Raw genomic sequence first — 25602 nt, 5'->3', positions numbered from 1 at the left:
GTTCTCCCTCCTACTTAGACAGTGAGCCCCATTGGGACCTGATGATCTTGTATCTACCCCAGCGCTTTGTACGGTGCTTGGCACATGGTAAGCTGTTAATAAGTGCCATTATTTATTATTATTATTATTGTTAGGAGGCCCACCCAAATAGAATTGGACTGAGTTCTGTGCAAAGCAGCTGCTCCCTCAGGATCTCTGGTTTGAATCCAGTCTGTCCTGTTCACGTCTGTCATCATCAATCGTATTTATTGAGCGCTTACTATGTGCAGAGCACTGTACTAAGCACTTGGGAAGTACAAATTGGCAACACATAGAGACAGTCCCTACCCAACAGTGGGCTCACAGTCTAAAAGACTGTGAATCAGTTAGAGTCAGATATTCAGGGAAAATCGTGTTTTCCAGATACCCACAGTGAACCTCTTCTTCTAGATCAGTCAGTCATATCTTTCGAACACTTACTGTGCGCAGAGCTCTGTACTAAGCACTTGGGAGAGTACAATATGAAAGAGTTGGTAGACACGTTCCCTGCCCGCAACGAGCGCATGGTCTGGAGTTGGAGACAGACATGAATCGAAATAAATAAATGATGGATATGGACGTCAGTGCTGTGGGGCTGAGGGCGGGGGGAACCGAGGGAGCAAATCCAAGTGTAAAGGTGACGCAGAAAGGAGGGGGAGGAGAGGAAAAGAAGGCCTAATCGGGGCCTTGGTCGCCCCGCTGTTCACTGCTGTTATTCTGCTTCAGTCTCTCCACTGTCTACTGCTAGCAATCAATCAATCAATCGTATTTATTGAGCGCTTACTGTGTGCAGAGCACTGTACTAAGCGCTTGGGAAGTCCAAGTTGGCAACATATAGAGACAGTCCCTACCCAACAGTGGGCTCGCAGTCTAAAAGTGAGCCAGTCTAGCAGCCTCGGTGTCTCCCCCCACCATCCACTGCTTCAGTCTCAGTCTCCTCATCATCCACTGCTGGCAGCCTTGGTCCTTCTCCCTCCCCCGCCCCCCCTTAGCAATCCAGTGTCTGCAGCCTCGGTCTCCTCACCGGTCACCTCCGCCCCTCTGGGGTCGGATGAGCCTCGTTCACCTTGTCCCCTTCGGCAGTCGATCCCGCCCGGGGTCCGGGGCCCAAGCCTCCTGCGGGTCAGCCCTCGAGTCGCCGGGGTCCGCAATCTGGACCAGCTCCGCCCCGGGCAGGGATGACCACCCCCCCCTTCACCCCCGGAGGAGGCCCACTGGCTCCAGGGCCCCCCCAGGGGCTTGAGTACCTGCAGAGATGCCTGGCTATCTGGCCCCATTCCCAAGGCTGCCCCGTGCCACACTCGCAGTGTGGGGAGCGGGCAAAGCCCTTTCATCATCATCATCATCAATCGTATTTATTGAGCGCTTACTATGTGCAGAGCACTGTACTAACCGCTTGGGAAGTACAAATTGGCAACATATAGAGACAGTCCCTACCCAACAGGGGGCTCACAGTCTGAAAGGGGGAGACAGACAACAAAACCAAACATACTAACAAAATAAAATAAATAGAATAGATAGGTACAAGTAAAATAAATAAATAAATAGAGTAATAAATCTGTACAAACATATATACATATATACAGGTGCTGTGGGGAAGGGAAGGAGGTAAGATGGGGGGGATGGAGAGGGGGACGAGGGGGAGGGGGATTTCGCACATCCCCTCCCTGCCTCACCCCCTCACAGTCACTCGCTCCCTGACGGTGGAGGGAACTGAGGTGGCGGGCGCTCTTTTGGGGCTCCGCATGTCCCCCCAGCTATGCAGCCACCTCCTGGGGTTCCCCAGCCGAGCCTGGGGGGAGCAGCCGTGGGGGTGATTCCAGTTTTTGGCTGCGCCGACGGTGCTGATTGGGCTGAAGGGGCCATTCCTGGGCCAGGAATTTTAGGAATTTCATAATTAGTAGCGGGGGGCGGCGGAGGGAAGGGGAGAATCCGTCCCTCCGCAGAACGGCTGTCGGCCTCTGTGGACGTGTCTGCTCTCTCCTCTCCCTGCGGTTGATTTTTACTATTTATTTATATATTATTGTGTTATATATATTATTATTATGTATATATTATTATGTTATTATGTATTAAATATATATTAACATATTTATTACTCTATTTATTTATTTATTTATTTAACTTGTACATTTCTATCCTACTTATTTTATTTTGTTGGTATGTTTGGTTCTGTTCTCTGTCTCCCCCTTTTAGACTGTGAGCCCACTGTTGGGTAGGGACTGTCTCTATGTGATGCCAATTTGTACTTCCCAAGCGCTTAGTACAGTGCTCTGCACATAGTAAGCGCTCAATAAATACGATTGATTGATTGATTGATTGATTCCAAGTGTTTTTAGGAAATGAGTTCATTTCGGGCTTTTCTTTTTTTTCCTTTCCTTCCTCTCTCATTGGATTCCCGGTCATCTTCAACACCTTGGGTCAAGGTCTTTGTTCGAGCGTGAGAGATTTTATTATTTGGCCTGAGACTTCCCATCTGATGTCTGTTGGCTTGTGGCCACACCTCCCCCAAGGGCCCTTCCCCAATTAAACCCCCTTTTCCCCCAGGCTCCCTCTGCCTTTTGCGTCGTTATGCATTCAGATCTGTGGCCTTCGGACATTTGATATTCGTGCCACCCACAACACTTATGTATATACCATTCAGTTATAAAGAACTAAATGAGAACGATATTTAATTGATTTCTGTTAATGTCTGTTTCCCCCCCCTTGACTTGAAGCTCCTATGGGCAGGGAATATGTCTGCTATTTCTGTTGTATTGTCTTCTTTTAGACTGTGAGCCCACTGTTGGGTAGGGACTGTCTCTATATGTTGCCAACTTGTACTTCCCAAGCGCTTAGTACAGTGCTCTGCACACAGTAAGCGCTCAATAAATACGATTGATTGATTGACTGATTGATTCTCCCAAGCATCAAGTACAGTGCTGTGCACATAGTCCATCATCAACATAGGCCCCGATCCACCGGGGCTCGTGTTGGCTGGGGCTCCGCGATTCATTCATTCATTCAATTCAGTTGTATGTATTGAACGCTTACCTTGTGCGGAGCGCTGTACTAAGCGCTTGGGAAAGTACAATACAACAGTAAAAAATAAATAACTCCCATCCCCCGAGGCTGGGCTCTAGGGCTCCCGTCCAACCGAGGCTCCCATCAGCTGGGGCTCCAGGACTCCCATCCTCTGGGACTCCCGTTCACCGGAGCCCCGGGAACCTTGCCCGCCGGGGCTCCCGTCCACTGAAATTGCCATCCACTATGGCTCCCGTCCCCTGGGGTTCCTTTGTCATTCAATCCTATTTATTAAGCGCTTACTGTGTGCAGAGCACTGTATTAAGCGCTTGGGAAAGTATGACGGCAATAAAGAGTGACAATCCCTGGCCACAACAAGCTCACAGTCTAGATGGGGGGAGACGGACATTAATACAGATAAACAGACCTCGTTACAAATGACTCCTGTCCGCTGGGAATCCCGTCCGCCAGGGCTGCACGGCTCCCATCCGCCAGAACTCCGGAGGCAGCTGCCTTTTCCCGGAGTCAGGGCAGCCTGTGAGGGGGTGGTGGGGTGGGGGGCGCAGGATCATTCTGCTTCGGCCAGGGTTCAAGGAAAGAAGTGATTTCATCCGGCTTTTCCTTGCGTTCCAGGAACCTGAACCTGATCGGCGTGGCCATGGATTTCATCTCCCTGCTTCTCCGGTCCAAAGCCGAAGGAGAACTGCCGTTGTCAGGTACCCCGCGCGGTGTTACCGACGGCCTCTTCCACTTTAGGAGAGGGTTTTAGAGTCAGCTCATCCCAGCCTGGTTTGCTCAGCAGAGCCAGAAGGCCCTTTTAGTGAATAATTAATAACAATAATTGTGGTATTTGTTACCTGTGTGCAAGGCACTGTACTAGGCCAATTTGTACTTCCCAAGCGCTTAGTACAGTGCTCTGCACATAGTAAGCGCTCAATACGATTGATTGATTGATTGGACAAGCAAATGGAGTTGGACACAGACCCTGTCCCACAAAGGACATCACAGTCTCGGAGGTGCAAGTTTTTCAGCATTCATTCATTCACGAGCACTTACAGGGTGCAAAGCATCGTACCGAACGCTTGGGAGAGTACAGTATAGCAACATAATAGACACATTCCCTGCCCACAGAGTGCTTCCAGGCTAGAGGGGGAGATGGACATGAACATAAATAAATAAATGACAGGTAGGGACATAAGTGCTGTGGGGCTGGGAGGGGGATGAATAAAGGGAACAAGTCAGGGTGATGCAGAAGGGATGGGAGACGAGGAAAGAAGGGCTTAGTCACAGAGACAATTAATTGTCACCTAACCGTAGCCGTCAGTACCCAGAACGGGGCTCGTGGCTAGATGGAGCAAATTGTATAATAACAATAATAATTGATCACTCATTACGTATCAAGCACTGTTCTAAGCACTGGGGTAGATACTAGTTAATAGGGTTGGACACAGTCCCACCGGGCTCACGTTCTAAGAGGAAGGCGAACTGGTATTGAATCCCCATTTTGCAGGTGGGAGCGTCCAGTGCAGTTATTAGTCACAATCCCTACCTTATCAAGGAGCTTACACCCTTCTGTGTGCAGAGAGCACTGTCCTGAGCGCTTGGGAGAGCCCAGTAGAGTTACCAGGCACAATCCCAACCCTCAAGGAGCCTCCACTCTGCTGTGTGCAGGACACTGTACTGAGCCCTTGGGAGAGAACCAAGAGTTCATAGAAACGACCCCTGCCCTCTAGAAGCAGTCACTCTCTTACAGTAGACTTGTTTGCATTTCGAATATCCTCTCCATCGTCACCCCGGACTGTTGTCCTTTTTGGTTTGGCAATGGACTGACTCTCCACCCTCCTTTCAGAAAGGAGAGTCTTCCCGCGGGGCTCCAGTTCTCGGTCGAGAGAGGATTTGTTTGGACAGCGGCTGTTTATTTCACCTCAGTTTAAAAATTTCATTTTTGTAGCCAGAAGAGACGTACCCCGTGTTGCCCAAAATTAGAAAAAGAGAAGTACTCTACGGTGCTCAAAATTAGAAAATTAAAAAATAAATCAGCCAGCCGATCCATGTTGATTCTAAATAATAATGTCCTCCTGTGGGTGCTTTATTTAAGAGCCTGTTTGTGTGACATAATTATTTATCGGAAAGGTCAGCGTTTTCTACCGTTTGCGGTGGCCGCGGAAGAATCCTGCAGCAGAAGCAGTGTGGCCTAGTGGAAAGAGGAAAGTTAGAGGACCTGGGTTCAATTCCTGCCTGTGCTACTTGTCTGCTGTGTGACCTTGGGCAAGTCCCTCATGGGCCTCAGTTACCTCATCTGTAAATTGGGGATTACGACTGTGAGCCCCATGAGGGACAGGGACTGTGTCCCACCTGATTAACTCGTATCTTCCCCAGGACTTAGAACAGCGCTTGGCACATAGTAAGTGCTTAATAAGTGCCATAATTATTATTATTATTAATCCAGCCTACACACTTCGCTCCTCTGACGCCTGCCTATGCACTATACCACAGTCTCGTCTATCTCACTGCCGACCTCCCACCGACGTCCTGCCCCTGGCATGGAACCCCTCCCTCCTCATATCCGACAGACCACCGCTCTTCCTGCCTTCAAAGCCTTATCGAAGCCCCATCTCCTCCAAAGGCCTTCTCTAACTAAGCCCTCCTTTCCTCTTTTCCCGCTGATTTGCTCCCTTTATCCACCCCTCCCTCAGCCCCAGAGCACTTATGTCCGTAATTAATGTATTAATGGTATTGTCTGTCTCCCCCTCTAGACTGTGAGCTCGCTTTGGGCAGAGAATGCGTCTACCAACTCTGGTGTGATGTGCTTTCCTAAGCGCTTAGTGCAGTGCTCTGTACAAAGTAAGCTCTCGGGAAATACAGTCGATTGATCGATTGATCCATCCTGGTCCACGCCTTAGAGCAGTCTGAAAAGATGCCCAGGAAAAGTAGTCCGAATCTCTGGAACCGATCAGAAAGATACCAATTCCAGTTTTTGGGTGCTCTGCACAAAGTAAGCTCTCGGGAAATGCAGTCGATTGATCGATTGATCCAACCTGGGCCACGCCTTACAGCAGTCTGATAAGATGCCCGGGAAAAGTAGTCCGAATCTCTGGAACCGATCAGAAAGATACCAATTCCAGTTTTCGGGTGCTCTGCACAAAGTAAGCTCTCGGGGAATACAGTCGATTGATTGATTGATCCATCCTGGCCCGCGCCTTACAGCAGTCTGATAAGATGCCCAGGAAAAGTAGTCCGAATCTCTGGAACCGATCAGAAAGATACCAATTCCAGTTTTCGGGTGCTCTGCACAAAGTAAGCTCTCGGGAAATACAGTTGATTGATCGATTGATCCAACCTGGTCCACGCCTTAGAGCAGTCTGATAAGATGCCCGGGAAAAGTAGTCCGAATATCCGGAACCGATCAGAAAGATACCAATTCCAGTTTTCGGGCGGACCTTTCGGCCGGCTTCCTTTCATTTTTCTCACCTTAGACTGTACGATTGTCATAGGCAGGGAACTTGTCTGCTAATTCAGTTCTGTTGTACTCTCCCAAGTACAGGGCCCTGCACATAGTAAGTACTCAATAAATACCATCGACTAAGGCTAAAGATTGGCCTTTGCTGTCTCTGCAGCGAGCAAGCGTCTGCACGCTTGAGGTATTTATGTATTTGATTGCAGTGGAGGAGGCACAGTTGTCATTGAGAGGCGGATGGAATTTGAAATTGTACTTCCTGAAGCCTGTAAAATTCATATCCTTTTTCTTTTTTTTTTAGAGAGGGCCACGCTGCTCTCTCCCCCCCCAAATCCAGAGTAAAGAGCTTCTAAATCAAACAGGAGCTTCAGCCCCCAGATTGGAAACACGAGCTTCCCTTCGGCGTGACATTTTTGAGAATAGATGGATTTAAAGCGATGGTGGCTGTTAGAAAGAAGATTCGATTGCTTACATCAATCAGTCAATCCTTCAGTCAGTTAAATGGATCGCAGAAGTGCCATCGCTGGAGCAGATTCACTGATTCAAGTGCGGTGTTTCTCAGTTTGATCCGCATTCACAACCAGCATCGACCTGTCAATGAGCCGGTCGTATTTACTGAGCGATTACTGTGTGGAGAGCACTGTACTAATCGCTCGGGAGACTATTTAATAACAGTGTTGGTAGGCAAGTTCCCTGCTCACCTGAGCTCATGGTCTACAGTGAAAACCGTGTAGAGAAGACCGTGTAGAGAAGCAGCATGGCTCAGTGGAAGGAGCCCGGGCTTTGGAGTCAGAAGTCATGGGTTCGAACCCCGGCTCTGCCAATTGTCTGTGTGACTTTGGGCAAGTCATTTAACTTCTCTGTGCCTCAGTTACCTCAACTGTAAAGTGGGGATTGAGACTGTGAGCCCCCCGTGGGACAACCTGATCACCTTGTAACCTCCCCAGCGCTTAGAACAGTGCTTTGCACATAGTAAGCGCTTAATAAATGCCATCATTATTATTACTATTAAATCCTGGCTCTGCCGATTGTCAGCTGTGTGACTTTGGGCAAATCATTTAACTTCTCTGTGCCTCAGTTCCCTTGGGGATTAAGAGTGTGAGCCCCACGTGGGACAACCTGATCACCTTGTATCACCCCAGCGCTTAGAACAGTGCTTTGCACATAGTAAGCGCTTAACAAAGACCATCATTATTATTATCTACGGGGGAGACAAACATGGACATAAGCGCTGTGGGGCCGAGGGTAGGGTGAAAAGGGGTGCAAATCAAGGTGCTAAGGCGACGCGGAAGGGAGTGAAAGAATAGGAAATGAGGGCTTAGGGAAGGCCTCCTGCAGGAGATGCGCTTTTAATAAGGTTTCGAGGGTGCGGAGAGTGATTGTTTGGCAGAAATGAAGAGGGAGGGCGTTCCAGGCCAGGCAGGATGTAGGCCAGAAGTTGGCAGTGAGATAGACGAGATTGAGGTACAGTGAGGAGGTTGGCATTAGAGGAGCAAAGTGCGCAGGCTGGAGACTAGTGAGGTGAGGTAGGAGGGGGCAATGGGATTGACTGCTTTCAAGCCGACGGTGAGGAGTTTCTGTTTGATGTGGAGGTGGAATGCCAACCACTGGAGGTTCTTGAGGAGTGGGGAAATGTAGACCGAACGGTTTTGGAGAAAAATGATCCCGGCAGCAGAGTGAGGTACGGCCTGGAGTGGGGAGAGGCAGGTGGCCGGGAGATCAGCGAGGAGCAGTATCACATACGTGCCCTGATCTGAGAGCTTGTGAGCCCACTGTTGGGTAGGGACTGTCTCTATATGTTGCCATCTTGTACTTCCCAAGCGCTTAGTACAGTGATCTGCACACAGTAAGTGCTCAATAAATATGATTGATTGATTGGTAGACCTGATCTCTGCCCTCAGGAAGTTGACAGTGTAGCAGGGGAGATAGGGAAATCATTTTACAGAGAGGAGGAAGTAGGAGAAAGGGGCTACATCCGTGAATGGGTGCTCAATAGTAGTGTAAGGAAGTGTCCATGGTCAGAAGTACTACCGGTGGTTATTCATTCATTCAATCAATTGTATTTATTGAGCGCTTACTGTGTGCAGAGCACTGTACTCAGCGCTTGGGAAGTACAAGTTGGCAACGTATAGAGACAGTCCCTACCCAACAACGGGCTCACAGTCTAGAAGGGGGAGACAGACAACAGAACAAAACATGTGGACAGGTGTCAAGTCATCAGAAAAAATTGAAGTAAAGTTAGATGCACATCATTAACATAAATAGAATAGTAAATATGTACAAGTAAAATAAATAGAGTAATAATCAGAACACAAGTGTGAAGTTGCCTACCTGGTAGGGGAGATGCTGTGATCACGTATGTGATTTTCCCAGGGTTTTTTTTTTTTTCTTATTGTGGTATTTGTTAAGTGCTTATTGTGTGCCAGGCACCACACTAAGTAGTGGGACAGATGCAAGCTAATCAGATTGGAGTCAGTCCCTGTCCCACATGGGGCTCACAGTCTTCCTCCCCATTTTACAGGTGAGGGAACTGAGGCCCAGAGAAGTAATGCGACTCTCCCCAGGCCACACAGCAGACAAGCGGTGGAGCCGGGATTAGAACACAGGTCCTTCTGTCTCCTAGATCTGGGCTCCATCCATTAAGTCCCAGTGCTTCCCAGGGAGGGGCTCATCCATTGCACCCTGGTTGTTTCGCCCCCCACGATTTCCCCAAATGCAGGAAACTCAACTGTGGAATTTCTAGTAGGGGGACCTGTGTTCTCCCCCTCCCCAGGAAATCCACCATTTATTTATTTCTATTAATATCTGTCTCCCCCTTCTAGACTCCTCATTGTGGGCAGGGAACGGGCCTATCGACTCTGTTATATTGAACTTTCCAAAGTGGTTATTACTCTATTTATTTATCACTCTATTTATTTTACTTGTACCTATCTATTCTATTAATTTTATTCTGCTAATATGTTTGGTTTTGTTCTGTCTCCCCCTCTTAGACTGTGAGCCCACTGTTGGGTAGGGACTGTCTCCATATGTTGCCAACTTGTACTTCCCAAGCGCTTAGTACAGTGCTCTGCACACAGTAAGCGCTCAATAAATACGATTGATTGATTGCTTAGTGCAGCTCTCTGCCCACAGGAAGTGCTCAATAATTATGACTGATTGATTGATATTCTGTTCTAAGAGTGGAGTTTCCCTTAGATCAGTTTTGTGTACCTGCATTTAGGAGTTTGTTTTGCGGGAAAGAACGTGCCTCGCTGTGAGTGACAGAGTTCCTGCATTCTCATTCTGACGTAGTCTGTTATCCTGTTTCTTTGAGTTTCAGTTAGGAGTCAATTCATCAGTCAATCAATCAATGATATTAATTGAGTTCTTACTGTGTGCAGAGCGTTGTACTAAACATTTTGGAGATACAGTGTATCAATGTTGGTAGACACATTTCCTGCCCGCACTGATTTTATAGACTAGAGGGAGTTTACAGTCTAGACAGGCTGATTGCTTATTTTTCCCCTTTTTAATTGTTTGAGCCAAGTCAATTTGTTTGACTTGATTAGAATAGTCGCTTTTGGTGTCTGCTTACTGTGAATCAAACATTGTACCAATAATCAGAGTATTTACATTAACCTCTTTCTCTCCCCACTAGACTGTAACCTCATCTGTAAAATGGGGATTAAGATTGTGAGCCCCCCGTGGGACAACCTGATCACCTTGTAACCTCCCCAGCGCTTAGAACAGTGCTTTGCACATAGTAAGCGCTTAGTAAATGCCATCGTTATTATTAAACTCATTGTGGGCAGGGAACATGAGAAGCAGTGTGGCCCAGTGGATAGAGGCCGGGCCTCGGAGGCAGGAGGACCTGAGTTCTAATTCCGGTTCTGCCACCTGTCTGCTGATGACCTTGGGCGAGTCACTTCACTTCTCTGTGCCCTGGTTGCCTCATCTGGTCGTGGGTTCTAATTCCGGCGCTACCACTTGTCAGCTGCGTGACTTTGGGCAAAGTCACTTCACTTCTCTGGGCCTCAGTTACCTCACCTGTAAAGTGGCAATTAAGATTGTGAGCCCCACGTAGGACAACCTGATTACCTTGTATCTACTCCAGCGTTTAGAATAATAATAATAATAGTAATAATAATAATAATAATGATGATGATGGTATTTGTTAAGCGCTTACTATGTGCCAAGCACTGTTCTTAGCAGAACTGGGATTAGAACCCATGACCTCTGACTCCCAAGCCCGGGCTCTTTCCATTAACCCAGGCTGTTGCTTGTCAGCTGTGTGACCTCGGGCAAGTCACTTCACTTCTCTGTGCCTCAGTTACCTCATCTGTAAAATGGGGATTGAGACTGTGAGCCCCACATGGGCACAGGGACTGTGTCCTACTTGATTTGCTCATATCACTCCTGGGCTTAGTATAGTTTCTGGCACATAGTTAGACTTTAACAAATACCGTGATTAGAGAAGCAGCGTGGCTCAGTGGGAAAGAGCCTGGGATTTGGAGTCAGAGGTCATGGGTTCAAGTCCCGGCTCCGCCACTTGTCAGCTCTGTGACTTTGGGCAAGTCACTTCGCTTCTCTGGGCCCCAGTTCCCTCATCTGTAAAATGGGGATGAAGACTGTGAGCCCCACGTGGGACAAGCTGATCACCTTGTATCCCCCCCAGTGCTTAGAACATTGCTTTGCACATAATAAGCGCTTAATAAATACCATTATTATTATTATTATTATGATTATCATTATTATCATTTTCCATCTAAATTCCCCCCCACCGGCCTGCTGAATTGGGTCCTTTGAGTGTAGGTGCCCCCCCTAGACTCTGAGCTTCTTGCGGGCAGGGAATGTGTCTGTTTATGAATGCATTTGTACTCTCCAACGCCCTTAGCACAGTGCTATGCACACAGTAAGTGCTCAAAAAATACTACCGAATGAATGAACAATGCGATCGCCACCATCTCGCAGTTCAAATCCTCCTGTGCCCGTTCTTCAGTCGACATCTCTCTGGATTTTTTTTTTTTTCTTTTTTCTCCCGGGCCGAGTGGATCCGTGCCAGTACTTGGCTACCGCCGTTGAAGCGAAGACTATAATTACATGGTCCAAATAATATTTATAGTATTATTTTCAGGGAATAATTGCGGGAGTGTGACGAATACGTTATGCTCATCAACATTTTATGTAAACACGCGTGCGAGTTTATTGTTTGAGTTATTGGTGTTGCTTTTGGCCTCCGCGCCTGTCCAATCGGTAAGAACAATATTGGGATTTTCTGAGTCTTTGTGCCCTTCGCCATGTGAACTCGGAGATCAGTTGGTAAAATCCACAGTGAGAGTCAGCTAGGCTGGAATGTTTGTTTCATGTTCCCATTGCTCCAGTCCTGGGTCAGAGCGCGCGTGTCCGGAAAACTCATCCTTCCCCTAATTGCCGTTTGGTGATTCCGAGCCTACATTTTTGAGTCGCCTGGTGGAAAGTGGGGCCAGTTTGTTCTCCGAATGACCATTTATGTTGTTTGTCGCCTTTGTGTTAAATCGAATTTTGCGGGACTCGCCGGGGTGTGCGGAAAGCGCCACACAGTAGGGGCTCAATAAGTGTGATTGAATGAATGAATGAATGAATATGGGCAGCCCGAGGCACGGTCGGTGGAAAGGCAGATCTCACCTCTGAAATGGGAGCCCCTTGAGAGTAGAAAGTGTATCTGGTGTTTTGTTGTTGTTGATTTTTTTAATGGTATTTGTTAAAGCGCTTACTATGTGCCAGACGTCATAGTAAGCGCTGGGGTAATAATAATAATAGTGCTGGCGTTTATTAAGCGCTTACTATGTGCAAAGCACCGTTCTAAGCGCTGGGGAGGTTACAAGGTGATCAGGTTGTCCCACGTGGGGCTCACGGTCTTTATCCCCATTTTACAGAGGAGGCAACTGAGGCACAGAAAATTTAAGTGACTTGCCCAAAGTCACCCAGCTGACAACTGGCGGAGCCGAGATTTGAACCCATGACCACTGACTCCAAAGCCCGTGCTCTTTCCACTGAGCCACGCTGCTTCTCTGGATCTAGAGAAGGGGTAGACTGTAGTCAGGTTGAACACAGTCCCTGTCCCACATGGGGCTCCCAGTCTTTATCCCCATTTGACAGATGAGGGAACCAAGGCCCAGAGAAGGGAAGTGACTTGTTCAAGGTCACACAGAAGACATCCGGTGGAGTCGGGATTAGAACCCATGTCCTCCGACTTCCAGGCCTGGGGCTCTTTCCACTAGGCCCTGCCGTTTGAGACCTGCCCGTCTCTTCTCGGGATCTCAAAGCCCCCGGGGGTCAGGACCACTGGGCGAGAGTGATATTTCGCCCCAGTGGGAACCTGGTGTCAGTCGCCCTTGGGAATTTTGCCGTCTTCTGCCCAGGCAGCACTGCCAGCATCCGTTCCCCCCGAGTCCGCGGCTTGGGCATCCACTACAGCCGGGATTTGTGGGGGTTTCTGGTGTATCATTCATTATTCAATAGCTTACTGTGAGCCCCAAGTGGGACCACCTCATCACCTTGTACCCCCCCAGCGCTTAGAACAGTGCTTTGCACATAGAAAGCGCTTAACAAATGCCATTATTATTATTATTATTTATTGAGCACTGACTTTGTGCAAAGCACGATACTAAGGGAGAGTACAAAGGAACAGTAAACTGACACATTCCCTGCCCACAACGAGCTTTCAGTCTAGAAGGGGAGACAGGTATTAAGAGAAATAAGTAAGTTATAGCAAACCCTGGATCTGCTACGGCAAAGCTGGGGCTGACATGGACCCCCTCCCAGCACCTAGAATGTGGCTGTCAACAAAACATGAATGAGGTGGGGTCCAGGACCGGCCGTAGCCCCCGTCTGCCCGGTGACCTCGGGCAAGGCCCCGCTCCTTTCTGAGCCTCAGTTTCCTCCTCCGTATTGGGGGGGGGGGGCATAGATACCCACCTCTCCCTACCTCGCAGAGGGGTTGGGAGAGAGAAAGGAGATTTGTGTCATTGCCAATCCTAATCTGTAAATGGTGATTCTGATCCTAGGAGAATTCCCGATTCCCTGCTGGATGCGCTACGCGGTCAGTGGTGCTTCCTGGGAACCTAGAACTGTACTGAGCGCTTGGGAGACTGTGGTGTAATAGAATGGGGAGACGCGAAACCTGCCCACGAGGAGCTTACAGTCTCTGTGTCTGTGTGTCAGGCAGTCAGTTGTATTTATCTGAGTGCTTACTGGGTGCAGACCATCATCATCAATCGTATTGATTGAGCGCTTACTGTGTGCAGAGCACTGTACTAAGCGCTTGGGAAGTACAAATTGGCAACATATAGAGACAGTCCCTACCCAACAGTGGGCTCACGGTCTAAAACGGGGAGACAGAGAACAAAACCAAATATACTAACAAAATGAAATAAATAGAATAGATATGTACAAGTAAAATAAATAAATAAATAGATTAATAAATATGTACAAACATATATACACATATACAGGTGCTGTGGGGAAGGGAAGGAGGTAAGATGGGGGGGATGGAGAGGGGCGACCACTGTATCAAGCGCTTGGAGAGTACGGTATAACAATAGGACAGTCACATTCCCTGCCCACAGCGATCCTACAGTCTAAAGGGGGAGACAGACATTCATGTAAATGAATAAATAGCAGATATGGACCCAAGTGCTGGGGGGCTGGGACCAGGGGATAAATAAAAAGAGCAAGTCAGGGCGATGCAGAAGGGAGAGGAAGAAAAGGAAAAGAGGGCTTAGTTTGGGAAGGCCTCTTGGAGGAGATGTGCCTTCAGTAAGACTTTGAAGGCGGGCTGTGTATGTATGTGTGTGTGTCTGGAATTCAGCTCAGTAATAATTAATAATAATAATAATGGCATTTATTAAGCTCTTACTATGTGCACAGCACTGTTCAAAGCGCTGGGGAGGTTACAAGGTGATCAGGTTGTCCCTCGTGGGGCTCACAGTCTTCATCCCCATTTGACAGTTGAGGTCACTGAGGCCCAGAGAAGTGAAGTGACTTGCCCAAAGTCACACGGCTGACTGTTGGCAGAGCCGAGACTTGAACCCGTGACCTCTGACTCCAAAGCCCGGGCTCTTTCCACTGAGCCACGCTGCTTCTCTACTCAGTGTCGAACTGCAGTACTCAATGTCAGACTGTGCTCCAGGACTCTTTTTTTTTTTAAGGTCTTTGTTAAATGTTTACTATGCGTCGAACACTGATCTAAGCAATCAATCAGTCGTATTTATTGAGCGCTTACTGTGTGCAGAGCACTGTACTAAGCGCTTGGGAAGTACTAGTTGGCAACATATAGGGACAGTCCCTACCCAACAGTGGGCTCACAGTCTAAAAGGGGGAGACAGAGAACAAAACCAAACATACTAACAAAATAAAATAAATAGAATAGATTTGTACAAGTAAAATAAATAGAGTAATAAATATGTACAAACATATATACATATATACAGGTAAGCACTTGGGTAAGTCCAGGTATGTTAGGTTGGACATGGTTCCCTGTTCTTCGTGGTGCTCACCGTCTGAGTAGAAGGGAGAACAAGAGAACTGAGGCCCAGATAAGTGAAGTGACCTGCCAGAGGTCACTCAGTAAATATTTGGTGGAACCGGGATTCGAATCCTGGTCCTCTGGCACCCAGGCCTGTGCTCTTCCCACGGGGCCTTGCTGCTTCTCCAACAGAAGTGAAGTGACATTTCCAAGGTCTCAAAGCAGACAAGGGATGGTGCCGGGACCCAGGCTGGGGCTCTCTCCACCAGGCCACACTCCTTCTCCAAAAGAAACGACTTGCCCAAGGTCACACAGCAGACAAGCGGCGGAGCAGGGATTCGAACCCAAGCCCTTCCTGTGAAGCCACGCTGCTTTTCAATACTCTTGGAGCCCTTTTGCTGCTCGGGTGATGGAGTGCGTCCCGGCCGGAGGGCGGGGGTCTGGGAGGGTGGTCCCCGGTTGTAGCCGGGGTGCTGCTCAGGGGTGGAGGAAGAGGAGGTGTCCGCCACCGTTCACCAGCTGCCCACCCGAGGTTCCCTGGGGCCTGCCGGGAGGCCTCTCCCTCCCAGCGAGCGGCCCAGTTTCCGCCGCTCGGGTTTTTCTTTTTTTAAATCGGAGGGATTTGTGCTGAATCCGGCGTTCTGGGTGGCTCCGCTCAAGACACGCGTCGTTTCTTTGGAGCGCGACTCAAGCCAATGGGAGCGCAGGGACCTCCAGAAATACTCCGAGAGGGACCTGTTTGTTTTTCCGTTTGAAAAATACAGAAGTGACCGAGAGCCGGTCTGGAAGGAGGCGGGCGCGGGGGGAGGAAAAGGAAATTCTTCAAGGGGGGAGAAAAAAATCTACCGTGGACATTCTCCGATATTAGGTTTACATGGTGAATGAACGCTTACGTAGGCCACCAAGAATCCAGATGGCAAGGTGGTGTTCACGGCGGTTTTTGCTGCTTCATCTCAACCCACGCCCCCCCCCTACACCCACCAGAGAGGTAGGAAGTGGCCGTCTGATCGTCCGACGGTTAGCGCCGGGGCTGTGGGGCGAGCACGCTGGGTGGTCAGAGCAACTCACATGTTTTTGTGGGGATGGGGATTTTTCCCAGCGTGGTTTTCCATCGGCATCAGGGCAGTTCACTGTTTTTTCTCCTGCAGCGATCCGTCAAGGGGGTCCTGTCATGCCCTGCCCTGCATCCTGTTATTGTCATGTCACTTGGCCACTTTTAGTCTGCCCTCAGGTTCTTCCGGACTGCCAAGAAAAGCACCTCATGGTAACTGCCAGCTTCCCTCCACCACTGAGGGTCCCTGCTCTGGCACGCTCTCGGACCACCCCCCCACCCCAACCCATCCCCGCCGAGACAAGCACCGTGTAGTCGCCGCCTTCCCTCCCCGGCCGAGGGTCCCCAGGCCCACCGGGTCGCAATAAAACCTGCTCCCACGGGCTCTCAGACTCCTCTGTCCCCGCCGAGAAAACAACGTGGAACCGCCACCTTCCCTCCCATCACCAAGGGTCCCCACTCCTCCCAGCGTGTCCTGGGCCTGTCAGGCCAAGGAAAAAGCTGCTCCCACATTTCTTCAGACCACTCCATCCCCACTGAGATAAGCTCCACGGCAACCGCTCCCTTCCCTCCCAAGACCAAAGGACCCGCTCCCAGCGTTCTCCGGGCCTGTTGGGCTGGGGAGAAAAGCTGCTCCCGCCCGCTCTCGGATCCCTCCATCCCTTCAGAGATAAGCACCGTGTAACCACCGCCTTCCCTCCAAACACCTACAGTCCTTGTTCCCAGCATAATCTGGGCCCCGTAGGCCAGGGAGAAGAGCGGCTCCCGTGTGCTCTCAGGCCCCTCCACTCCCGCCAAGATTTAGAGTTTAATAATAATAATAATAATGATGGCATTTATTAAGCGCTTACTATGTGCAAAGCACTGTTCTAAGCGCTGGGGGGAATACAAGGTGATCAGGTTGTCCCACGGAGGGCTCACAGTCTTCATCCTCATTTTCCAGATGAGGGAACTGAGGCCCAGAGAAGTGAAGTGACTTGCCCAAAGTCACACAGCTGACAAGTGGCAGAGCCGGGGCTTGAACCCATGACCTCTGACTCCAAAGGCCAGGCTCTTTCCCACTGAGCCACGCTGCTTCTCTACTTTACTTTACTTTACTTTTACTTTACTCTGTTTACTTTTTAGTTTACTTTGTAGACCGGTTCATGCCGTGTTTTAAAGTTTCATCTCCCCTGATGTACCTGACTCCAGGTCCTTCTCTCCACTTAAACACGTAGATTAGGTGCGCCCCACCCCCAAAGGACAAGTGGGTCTAATTCCCACCTGAGAATTCTTCCTCTAGACTATAAGCTCACTGTGGTCAGGGAATGTGTCTGTTAGATTGTTGATTAGTCCTTGCCCTGCTGCTTAGTACAGTGCCCTACACACCATAAGCACTCCATAAATTGATTGATTCCCAGCTCCTAGTTTAGTGCTCTACACACAGTAAGCGCATCATAAAAACTACTACTGCCTGTTAGGGAAGGGGAAGGTTTCCATGGTTTCCAGTGCTTAGTGCAGTGACCAGCACTTAATAAACACCTAACAGTACCATTATGATGATGGTGATATCGTATTGTCCTCTCCTAAGCGCTTAGTGTAGTGCTCGACACACAATAAGCACTTCATAAATGCCCTTGATTCATTGATTGATGTGCTGGGTCAAGGAACGAAGGAGAGCAAGGCGTGCTCTACATGGAAAAGGGTGGAATTATTCCCCTCCTGGGTTATCCAGCAGCCGGTCAATGATATTTATTGAGCACTTACTGCATGCAGAACACTGTACTAATCAATCAATCAATCGTATTTATTGAGCACTTACTGCTGCAGAACACTGTACTAAGTGCTTGGGAAGTACAAGTTGGCAACATATAGAGACAGTCCCTACCCAACAGTGGGCTCACAGTCTCAAAGGGGGAGACAGAGAACAAAACCAAACATACTAACAAAATAAAATAAATAGAATAGATATGTACAAGTAAAATAAATACAGAAATAGAGTAATGAATATGTAATGAATAATCACTGGCACGTAGGACTTAACGAATACCATAAAACCAAAAAAGAGCATTTGGGAAAGTACAATATGATGGAATGGGTAGCAGCGTGGATCAGTGGAAAAAGCCCGGGCTTTGGAGTCGGAGGGCATGGGTTCAAATCCTGGCTCCGCCAGTTGCCAGCTGTGTGAGCCCACTGTTGGTTAGGGACTGTCTCTATATGTTGCCAACTTGTACTTCCCAAGCGCTTAGTACAGTGCTCTGCGCACAGTAAGCGCTCAATAAATACGATTGATGATGATGATGATGGTGTGACTTTGAGCAAGTCACTTCACTTCTCTAGGCCTCAGTTCTCTCGTCTTTAAAATGGGGATGAAGACTGAGCCCCCCGTGGGACAACCTGATCACCTTGTAACCTCCCAACACTTAGAACAGTGCATTGCACACAGTAAGCGCTTAATAAATGCCATCATCATCATCATTATTATTATGCAGCGCCTGCCCACAAGGACCTTACAGTCTAGAGGGGAGGTAGACATTAAAATAAATTGAGGAGCAGCCCGGCCAGGTGGATAGAGCACGGGCCCGGGAGTCGGAGGGACCTGGGTTCTAATCCCGGCTTCGCCACTTGTCTACTGCGTGATCTTGGGAAAGTCCCTTCCGTGAGCCTCAGTTACTTCATCGGTAAAACGGGGTTGAAGACCGTGAGCCCCATGTGGGACAAGGACGGTGTCCAACCTGATGAGCTTGTACCTCCCCCGGCGCTTAGTACGTTACCTGGCATTTAGTAAGCGCTTAACAAATGCCATTAAAAAAAAAAATAGGTCGGTTAGCCTAATGCTTGTTGAATGATCAGCCTTCTTTCTGAGGAATCTACGCTAGCGCGTCCCTGATGGGTTTTTCTCTGCTCTTTTCTCAGCCGTTCGCTGTGGCCTCCAGTTTCTAGGCAACGTTGCCACCGGAAACCGCGACGCCCAGGCCGATATCTGGAAGCAAGGATTCCCGGAAATGTTTGTGTAAGTACGCGGACATGCGGTGGGTCACCCCTGTGGGTCCGGGGGCCACCAACCTCCTCCACGCTCTCCAAGCCCGGCACAGGAGAGCCCCTGGACGGCCACCCCCCATCGTGGGGCCGGGAGGGGGAATTCAGCACAGCGCTGGGCGCTTAGTACAGCCATCTGTAGAAAGCTGAGAAGCAGCGTGGCTCAGTAGGAAAGAGCCCGGGCTTTGGAGTCAGAGGTCATGGGTTCAAATCCCGGCCCCACCAGTTGTCAGCTGTGTGACTTTGGGCAAGTCACTTAACTTCTCCGGGCCTCAGTTCCCTCATCTGAATGGGGATTAAATCTGTGAGCCCCACGAGGGACAACCTGATCACCTTGTAACCTCCCCAGCGCTTAGAACAGTGCTTTGCACATAGTAAGCGCTTAATAAATGCCATCATTATTATCTGCCTGTAGCGAGTGCTCAGTAAATGCCACTGATTTGAGCCGAAAGGGAGACGTAATCATAATGAAAAGCAATAATAATCATTAATACAACTACTATCGATCAATCGTGTTTATTGAGCGCTTACTGTGTGCAGAGCACTGTACTAAGCGCTTACTAATAATAATGGAGAAGCAGCATGGCCTGGTGGAAAGAGCCCAGGCCTGGCAGCCAGAGGACTTGGGTTCTAATCCGGCTCTGCCGCATGCATGCCGTGTGACCTTGGGGAAGTCACTTCACTGGTCCCTCATCTGTTAAAAGGGGATAAAGACCGTGAGCCCCATGTGGGATGAGGACCGTGTCCACCCTGATTAAGCTCTGTATGTACCCCACCGCTTAGTACGATGCCTGTATATATGTATATATGTTTGTACATATTTATTACTCTATTTATTTTGCTTGTACATATCTATTCTATTTATTTTATTTTGTTAGTATGTTTGGTTTTGTTCTCTGTCTCCCCCTTTTAGACTGTGAGCCCACTGTTGGGTAGGGACTGTCTCTATATGTTGCCAATTTGTACTTCCCAAGCGCTTAGTACAGTGCTCTGCACATAGTAAGCGCTCAATAGATACGATTGATGATGATGATGATGATACCCAATACATAGTAAGCGTTCATTCGTGCATTCATTGTCGTATTTATTGAGCACTTACTGTTCCAAGCGCTTGGAAAGTACAATACAGCAATAAAGAGAGGCAATCCCTGCCCACAACGGGCTTGCAGTCTGGGTGGGCAGGGACAACAGACAACAGTTCATTCATTCATTCATTCAGTCAGTCATATTTACTGAGCCTTACTGTGTGCAGATCACTGTACTAAGCACTTGGAAAGTACATTTCAACAACAGAGACATTCCCTGCCCACAACAGGCTCACTGCCTAGAAGTGCAACAGTTCAACAGACACTAGAATTATTATTAATTTTTAATGGCATTTGTTAAGGGCCGACTACTTGCTCGACCCCAAACTAAGCCCGCGGACAGACAACAGTTCATTCATTCGTTCATTCAGTCATATTTATTGAGCCTTACTGTGTGCAGAGCACTGTCCTGAATGCTTGGAAAGTACAATTCAACAACAGAGACAATCCCTGCCCACAACAGGCTCACTGCCTAGAAGTTCAACAGACACTAGAATTATTATTAATTTTTAATGGCATTTGTTAAGGGCCGACTACTTGCTCGACCCCAAACTAAGCCCGCGGACAGACAACAGTGCATTCATTCGTTCATTCAGTCATATTTATTGAGCCTTACTGTGTGCAGAGCACTGTCCTGAACGCTTGGAAAGTACAATTCAACAACAGAGACAATCCCTGCCCACAACAGGCTCACTGACTAGAAGTGCAACAGTTCAACAGACACTAGAATTATTAATTTTTAATGGCATTTGTTAAGGGCCGACTACTTGCTCGACCCCAAACTAAGCCCGCGGGTGAGATAGATGCTTATCGGGTCGGACGCTGTCCCCGACTGTCCTACTCACGCCCATCGGTGAGTTCAAAAGGCAGCTCTCTGGGCGGCGGGAGCACCGAGAGACTCAGGGCTGAGGTGGAGGACCAGACCGGGCGCGGAGGAGTTGATACCTGTGCCGGTGGCTGTTCCAGCAGCGCTCTTGGCCCGGCCCGCCATGTTCCAGTTGGGGCCCTGGTTGCCCAGTTGGGGCCTGGGGGCACTAAGTGTGCAAAACACTGTACTAAGCACTTGGGGTGGGGGTAGGGGGAGGGTCGGGGCATAGTATACAACCATGCGCACCCTCTTCACCCGCTTCTGGTAGCTAGAGGCGGAGCCGGATTCCGTCAATCAATCAATCAATTGTATTTATTGAGCGCTAACTGTGTGCAGAGCACCGTACTAAGCGCTTGGGAAGTCCAAGTTGGCAACATCTAGAGACAGTCCCTACCCAACAGTGGGCTCACAGTCTAGAAGGGAGAGACGCAGAACAAAACCACACATACTACACCACACCACACCACACATGTGAGGCCTGTGGTGGCTCAGAGGGAAAGTAACAGCCTTGAAAGGCTGGAGGCCTGGGTTCTAATCCCCTCTCTGGTATGAGAGTTTAAAAAAAGATTGTAAATACCTAGGAGGGTCTAGAATAGATCCCCTAAGAGTGCTGAGATAAAATTTGGAAGCAGCGTGGCTCAGTGGAAAGAGCCTGGGCTTGCGAGTCAGAGGTCATGGGTTCGAATCCCAGCTCTGCCACATGTCAGCTGTGTGACCTTGGGCAAGTCACTTAACTTCTCTGAGCCTCAGTTCCCTCATCTGTAAAATGGGGATTAAGACTGTGAGCCCCACGTGGGACAACCTGATCACCTTGTATCACCCCAGCGCTTAGAACAGTGCTTTGCACATAGTAAGTGCTTAACAAATGCCATTATTACATTACATTATTACATTATATTAACAAAATAAACGTCCCCCTCGGACCGACAGCAGGATCCGCACCCGAGCCCAGGTCCTCGGATACCCGGAGCCCAGGCCTGGCTTCTGGCCCCGCAGCCCGGCTCGGCTACATAGACTCTCCCTCCGGAAAGCTCGTTGCGGGCAGGGAACGGATCAGCTGACCCTGTTGTACTGTTCTCTCCCAACTGCTTAGAACAGTGCTGTGCACTCAGTAAGCACTCAGTAAATACTGTCCATCGATTGGAAGGAAGTTTATGTAAATCGGGCAGTGGAAGGTAATAATAATAATAATGATGGCATTTATTATTAATAATAATAATGGCATTTATTAAGCGCTTACTATGCGCAAAGCACTGTTCTAAGCGCTGGGGGATACAAGGTGATCAGGTTGTCCCCCGTGGGGCTCACAGTCTTAATCCCATTTTACAGATGAGGTAACTGAGGCACAGAGAAGTTAAGTGGCTTGCCCAAGGCTCCACAGCTGACAGGTGGCGGAGCCGGGATTCGAACCCATGACCTCTGACTCCAAAGCCCGTGCTCTTTCCACTGAGCCACGCTGCTTCTCCACCTAAGCACTTACTATGTGCAAAGCAGTGTTCTAAGCGCTGAGGAGGTTACAAGATGATCAGGTTGTCCCATGGGGGGCTCACAGTCTTAATCCCCATTTTACAGATGAGGTCACTGAGGCCCAGAGAAGTGAAGCGACTTGCCCAAAGTCACACAGCTGACAATTGGCGGAGCCGGGATTTGAACCCATGACCTCTGACTCCAGAGCCCGGGCTCTTTCCACTGAGCCACGCTGCTGGGGTTCCCGCGTCCACGTTCAAAAATCCTCTCTGAGTCCATCTGCGCACCTGCCAGGGGGCTTATTTCATTCATTCATTCATTCAGTCGTATTTATTGAACGCTTAGTGTGTGCAAAAAACTGTGCTAAGCGCTTGGGAGAAGACAGTACAACAGTAAACAGACACATTCCCTGCCCACAACAAGCTTAAAGTCTCCCAGTGCTTAGCAGCCAGGGGGCTTATTTCATTCATTCATTCGATCGTACTTATTGAACGCTTACTGTGTTTAAAAAAACTGTGCTAAGCGCTTGGGAGAGGACAGTACAACAGTAAACAGACACATTCCCTGCCCACAACAAGCTTAAAGTCTCTCAGTGCTTAGCAGCCAGGGGGCTTATTTCATTCATTCATTCGATTGTATTTATTGAACGCCTACTGTGGGCAAAAAACTGTGCTAAGCGCTTGGGAGAGGACAGTACAACAGTAAACAGACACATTCCCTGCCCACAGCCAGCTTAAAGTCTCCCAGTGCTTAGCAGCCCGGGGGCTTATTTCATTCATTCATTCGATCGTATTTATTGAACGCCTACTGTGGGCAAAAAACTGTGCTAAGCGCTTGGGAGAGGACAGTACAACAGTAAACAGACACATTCCCTGCCCACAACCAGCTTAAAGTCTCCCAGTGCTTAGCACAGTGCCTGCTACATAGTAAGCACATAACAAATGCCATCGTTATTATGAGAGGGAGGGAAACAGACGGGAAGAGAAATAAATAAATGACAGATTTGCACGTAAGTGCCGTGGGGCTGGGAGCGGGGAAGAACCAAGGGAGCAAGGCGGGTCGTCTTGAGGTGCTTTGTTGCCGGCTCCACAGGCGCTGCCTAAACCACCGGGACGCGAAGGTCGTCACCTACTCGTCCATGGTCCTGTTTACCTGCCTGGACCCTGCCAGGATGCAGGATCTGCTCCAGGAGAAGCACCTGGAAGTCGCCGTGCTGGTGATAGAAGCCTGCCAGAAGCACCCGGAGTCCGGATGGCCGTAAGTATTCCGGCCCGGGGCTCGTTCCCGCTCCGGCAGGCCGAGGAGGGCCGTGGAGGGAGTCTCCCGGCTCCATCGGCAGGAGGGATGCGTCTGTTCTCTTGTTCCGTTGTCCTCTCCCCGGCGCTCACTACAGCGGCCTGCACACGCTAAGCGCTCGGTGAATATCATCCACTGACTGACCAACACGGGAGGGTCCGGTGAGGAGGTTGGGGAGGAGGCCCGCGAGAAGGAGAGCGGAGAGGAGGGTCGAAGACCAGGCAGGAGAGGAGAGGCCTAGGTCCCAGGGAGGCAGCTGAGGGGATAATAATAATAATAATAATTGTAATGGCATTTATTAAGCGCTTACTATGTGTTCTAAGCGCTGGGGAGGTTACAGGGTGATCAGGTTGTCCCACGAGGGGCTCACAGTCTCCATCCCCATTTTACAGATGAGGTAACTGAGGCCCAGAGAAGTGAAGTGACTTGCCCAAAGTCACCCAGCTGACTATTGGCGGAGCCGGGATTTGATTTATTTTATTTTGTTAGTATGTTTGGTTTTGTTCTCTGTCTCCCCCTTTTAGACTGTGAGCCCACCGTTGGGTAGGGACTGTCTCTATATGTTGCCAATTTGTACTTTCCAAGCTCTTAGTACAGTGCTCTGCACATAGTAAGCGCTCAATAAATACGATTGATGCTGATGATGATGATGATGATGAACTGACTCCAAAGCCCGGGCTCTTTCCGCTGAGCCACGCTGATAATAATGATAATAGACCGTGAGCCCACTGTTGGGTAGGGACCGTCTCTATATGTTGCCAACTTGGACTTCCCAAGCGCTTAGTCCAGTGCTCTGCACGCAGTAAGCGCTCAGTAAATACGATTGATTGATTGATTGATTGATTGATAATAACAATAAAATGTGTGCCGAGCAACTGGGGAGAGTACCAGAGTTCCTGTGGGGTTCCCAGCCAAGTGCGTAGGTAGAGGAATTCGTTCATTCATTTATTCATTCAGTCGTATTTATTGAGCGCTTACTGTGTGCAGAGCACTGGACTAAGCGCTTGGGAAGTAAAGTTGGCAAAATATCGAGACGGTCCCTACCCAACAGTGGGCTCACAGTCTAGAAGGGGGAGACAGAGAACAAAACAAAACGTATTAACAAAATAAAATAAATAGAATAAATATGTACAAGTAAAATAGAGTAATAAATACGTACAAACATATATACAGGTGCTGTGGGGAGGGGGAGAGAGAGGAATTGAAGGCTCAGTTAGGGAAGGCTCATTGGATTTGATTTTAGGAGGGTTTTAAAGGTGGTGAGAGTGGTGGATTGTCAGCCGTGAAGGGGGAGTAATTACATCGCAGTCGTTTTCAGGCCTGGTGAGGCAAGGCACTGTTTCAGAAGCCCAAATTATTATTTACTTTCTCACTCAGTTTGATGGGCGGGGGTGGGGGGGCTCTCCGTTTGTCTCTTCCAGGCTGTGTAGCACAACCTTTGATCATCTGTTACCATTTAAGTCTTTGGAAACTAATAGACGGAGGAGTGAGAGGGGGAGGAAGGAGAAGGAAAGAGAGAGAGAAGGAGAGGTGAGGGGGTGTTGGGTAGGGACTGTCTCTTTATGTTGCCAACTTGTACTTCCCAAGCGCTTAGTACAGTGCTCCGCACACAGTAAGCGCTCAATAAATACGATTGATGATGATGAAAGAAAGAGGAAGAGGGTCGGGGGGCAGAGGAGGTGGGAGAGGCGAGAGAAGGTGGAAGACGCAGCAAAATGAGATAGGGAGAAGAAGGAGAGACAAACACGCGGCAAAGGGAGACGGGGAAGAGAGAGACGTTCTCTCTCTCTTTCTTTCTCTTTCTCCGGATCCCCGGAGATGGGAGGAAGGAAGGGAGTAGGAGCCCAGCGTCCG

At 49.0% G+C, this 25602-nt stretch overlaps 1 protein-coding gene and 1 pseudogene across 1 annotated transcript in view; both read left to right on the top strand.

The window, feature by feature from the left end:
• Positions 1-25602, top strand: part of LOC119936639 (collagen alpha-1(III) chain-like) — a 112912-nt gene that overhangs the window by 14590 nt on the left and 72720 nt on the right. Inside the window, exons 4-6 of the mRNA XM_038756096.1 lie at positions 3655-3737; positions 18910-19006; positions 23545-23709. Of these exons, the coding sequence (XP_038612024.1) occupies positions 3655-3737; positions 18910-19006; positions 23545-23709 (345 nt within the window). The remainder of the gene's footprint in view (positions 1-3654; positions 3738-18909; positions 19007-23544; positions 23710-25602) is intronic.
• Positions 9114-9251, top strand: LOC119937438 (annotated as a pseudogene).

This window comes from Tachyglossus aculeatus, chromosome 14, assembly GCF_015852505.1.
Source record: "Tachyglossus aculeatus isolate mTacAcu1 chromosome 14, mTacAcu1.pri, whole genome shotgun sequence".
NCBI classification, from domain to species: Eukaryota; Metazoa; Chordata; class Mammalia; order Monotremata; family Tachyglossidae; genus Tachyglossus; species Tachyglossus aculeatus.
This window is presented reverse-complemented; position numbering and strand designations above follow the sequence as displayed.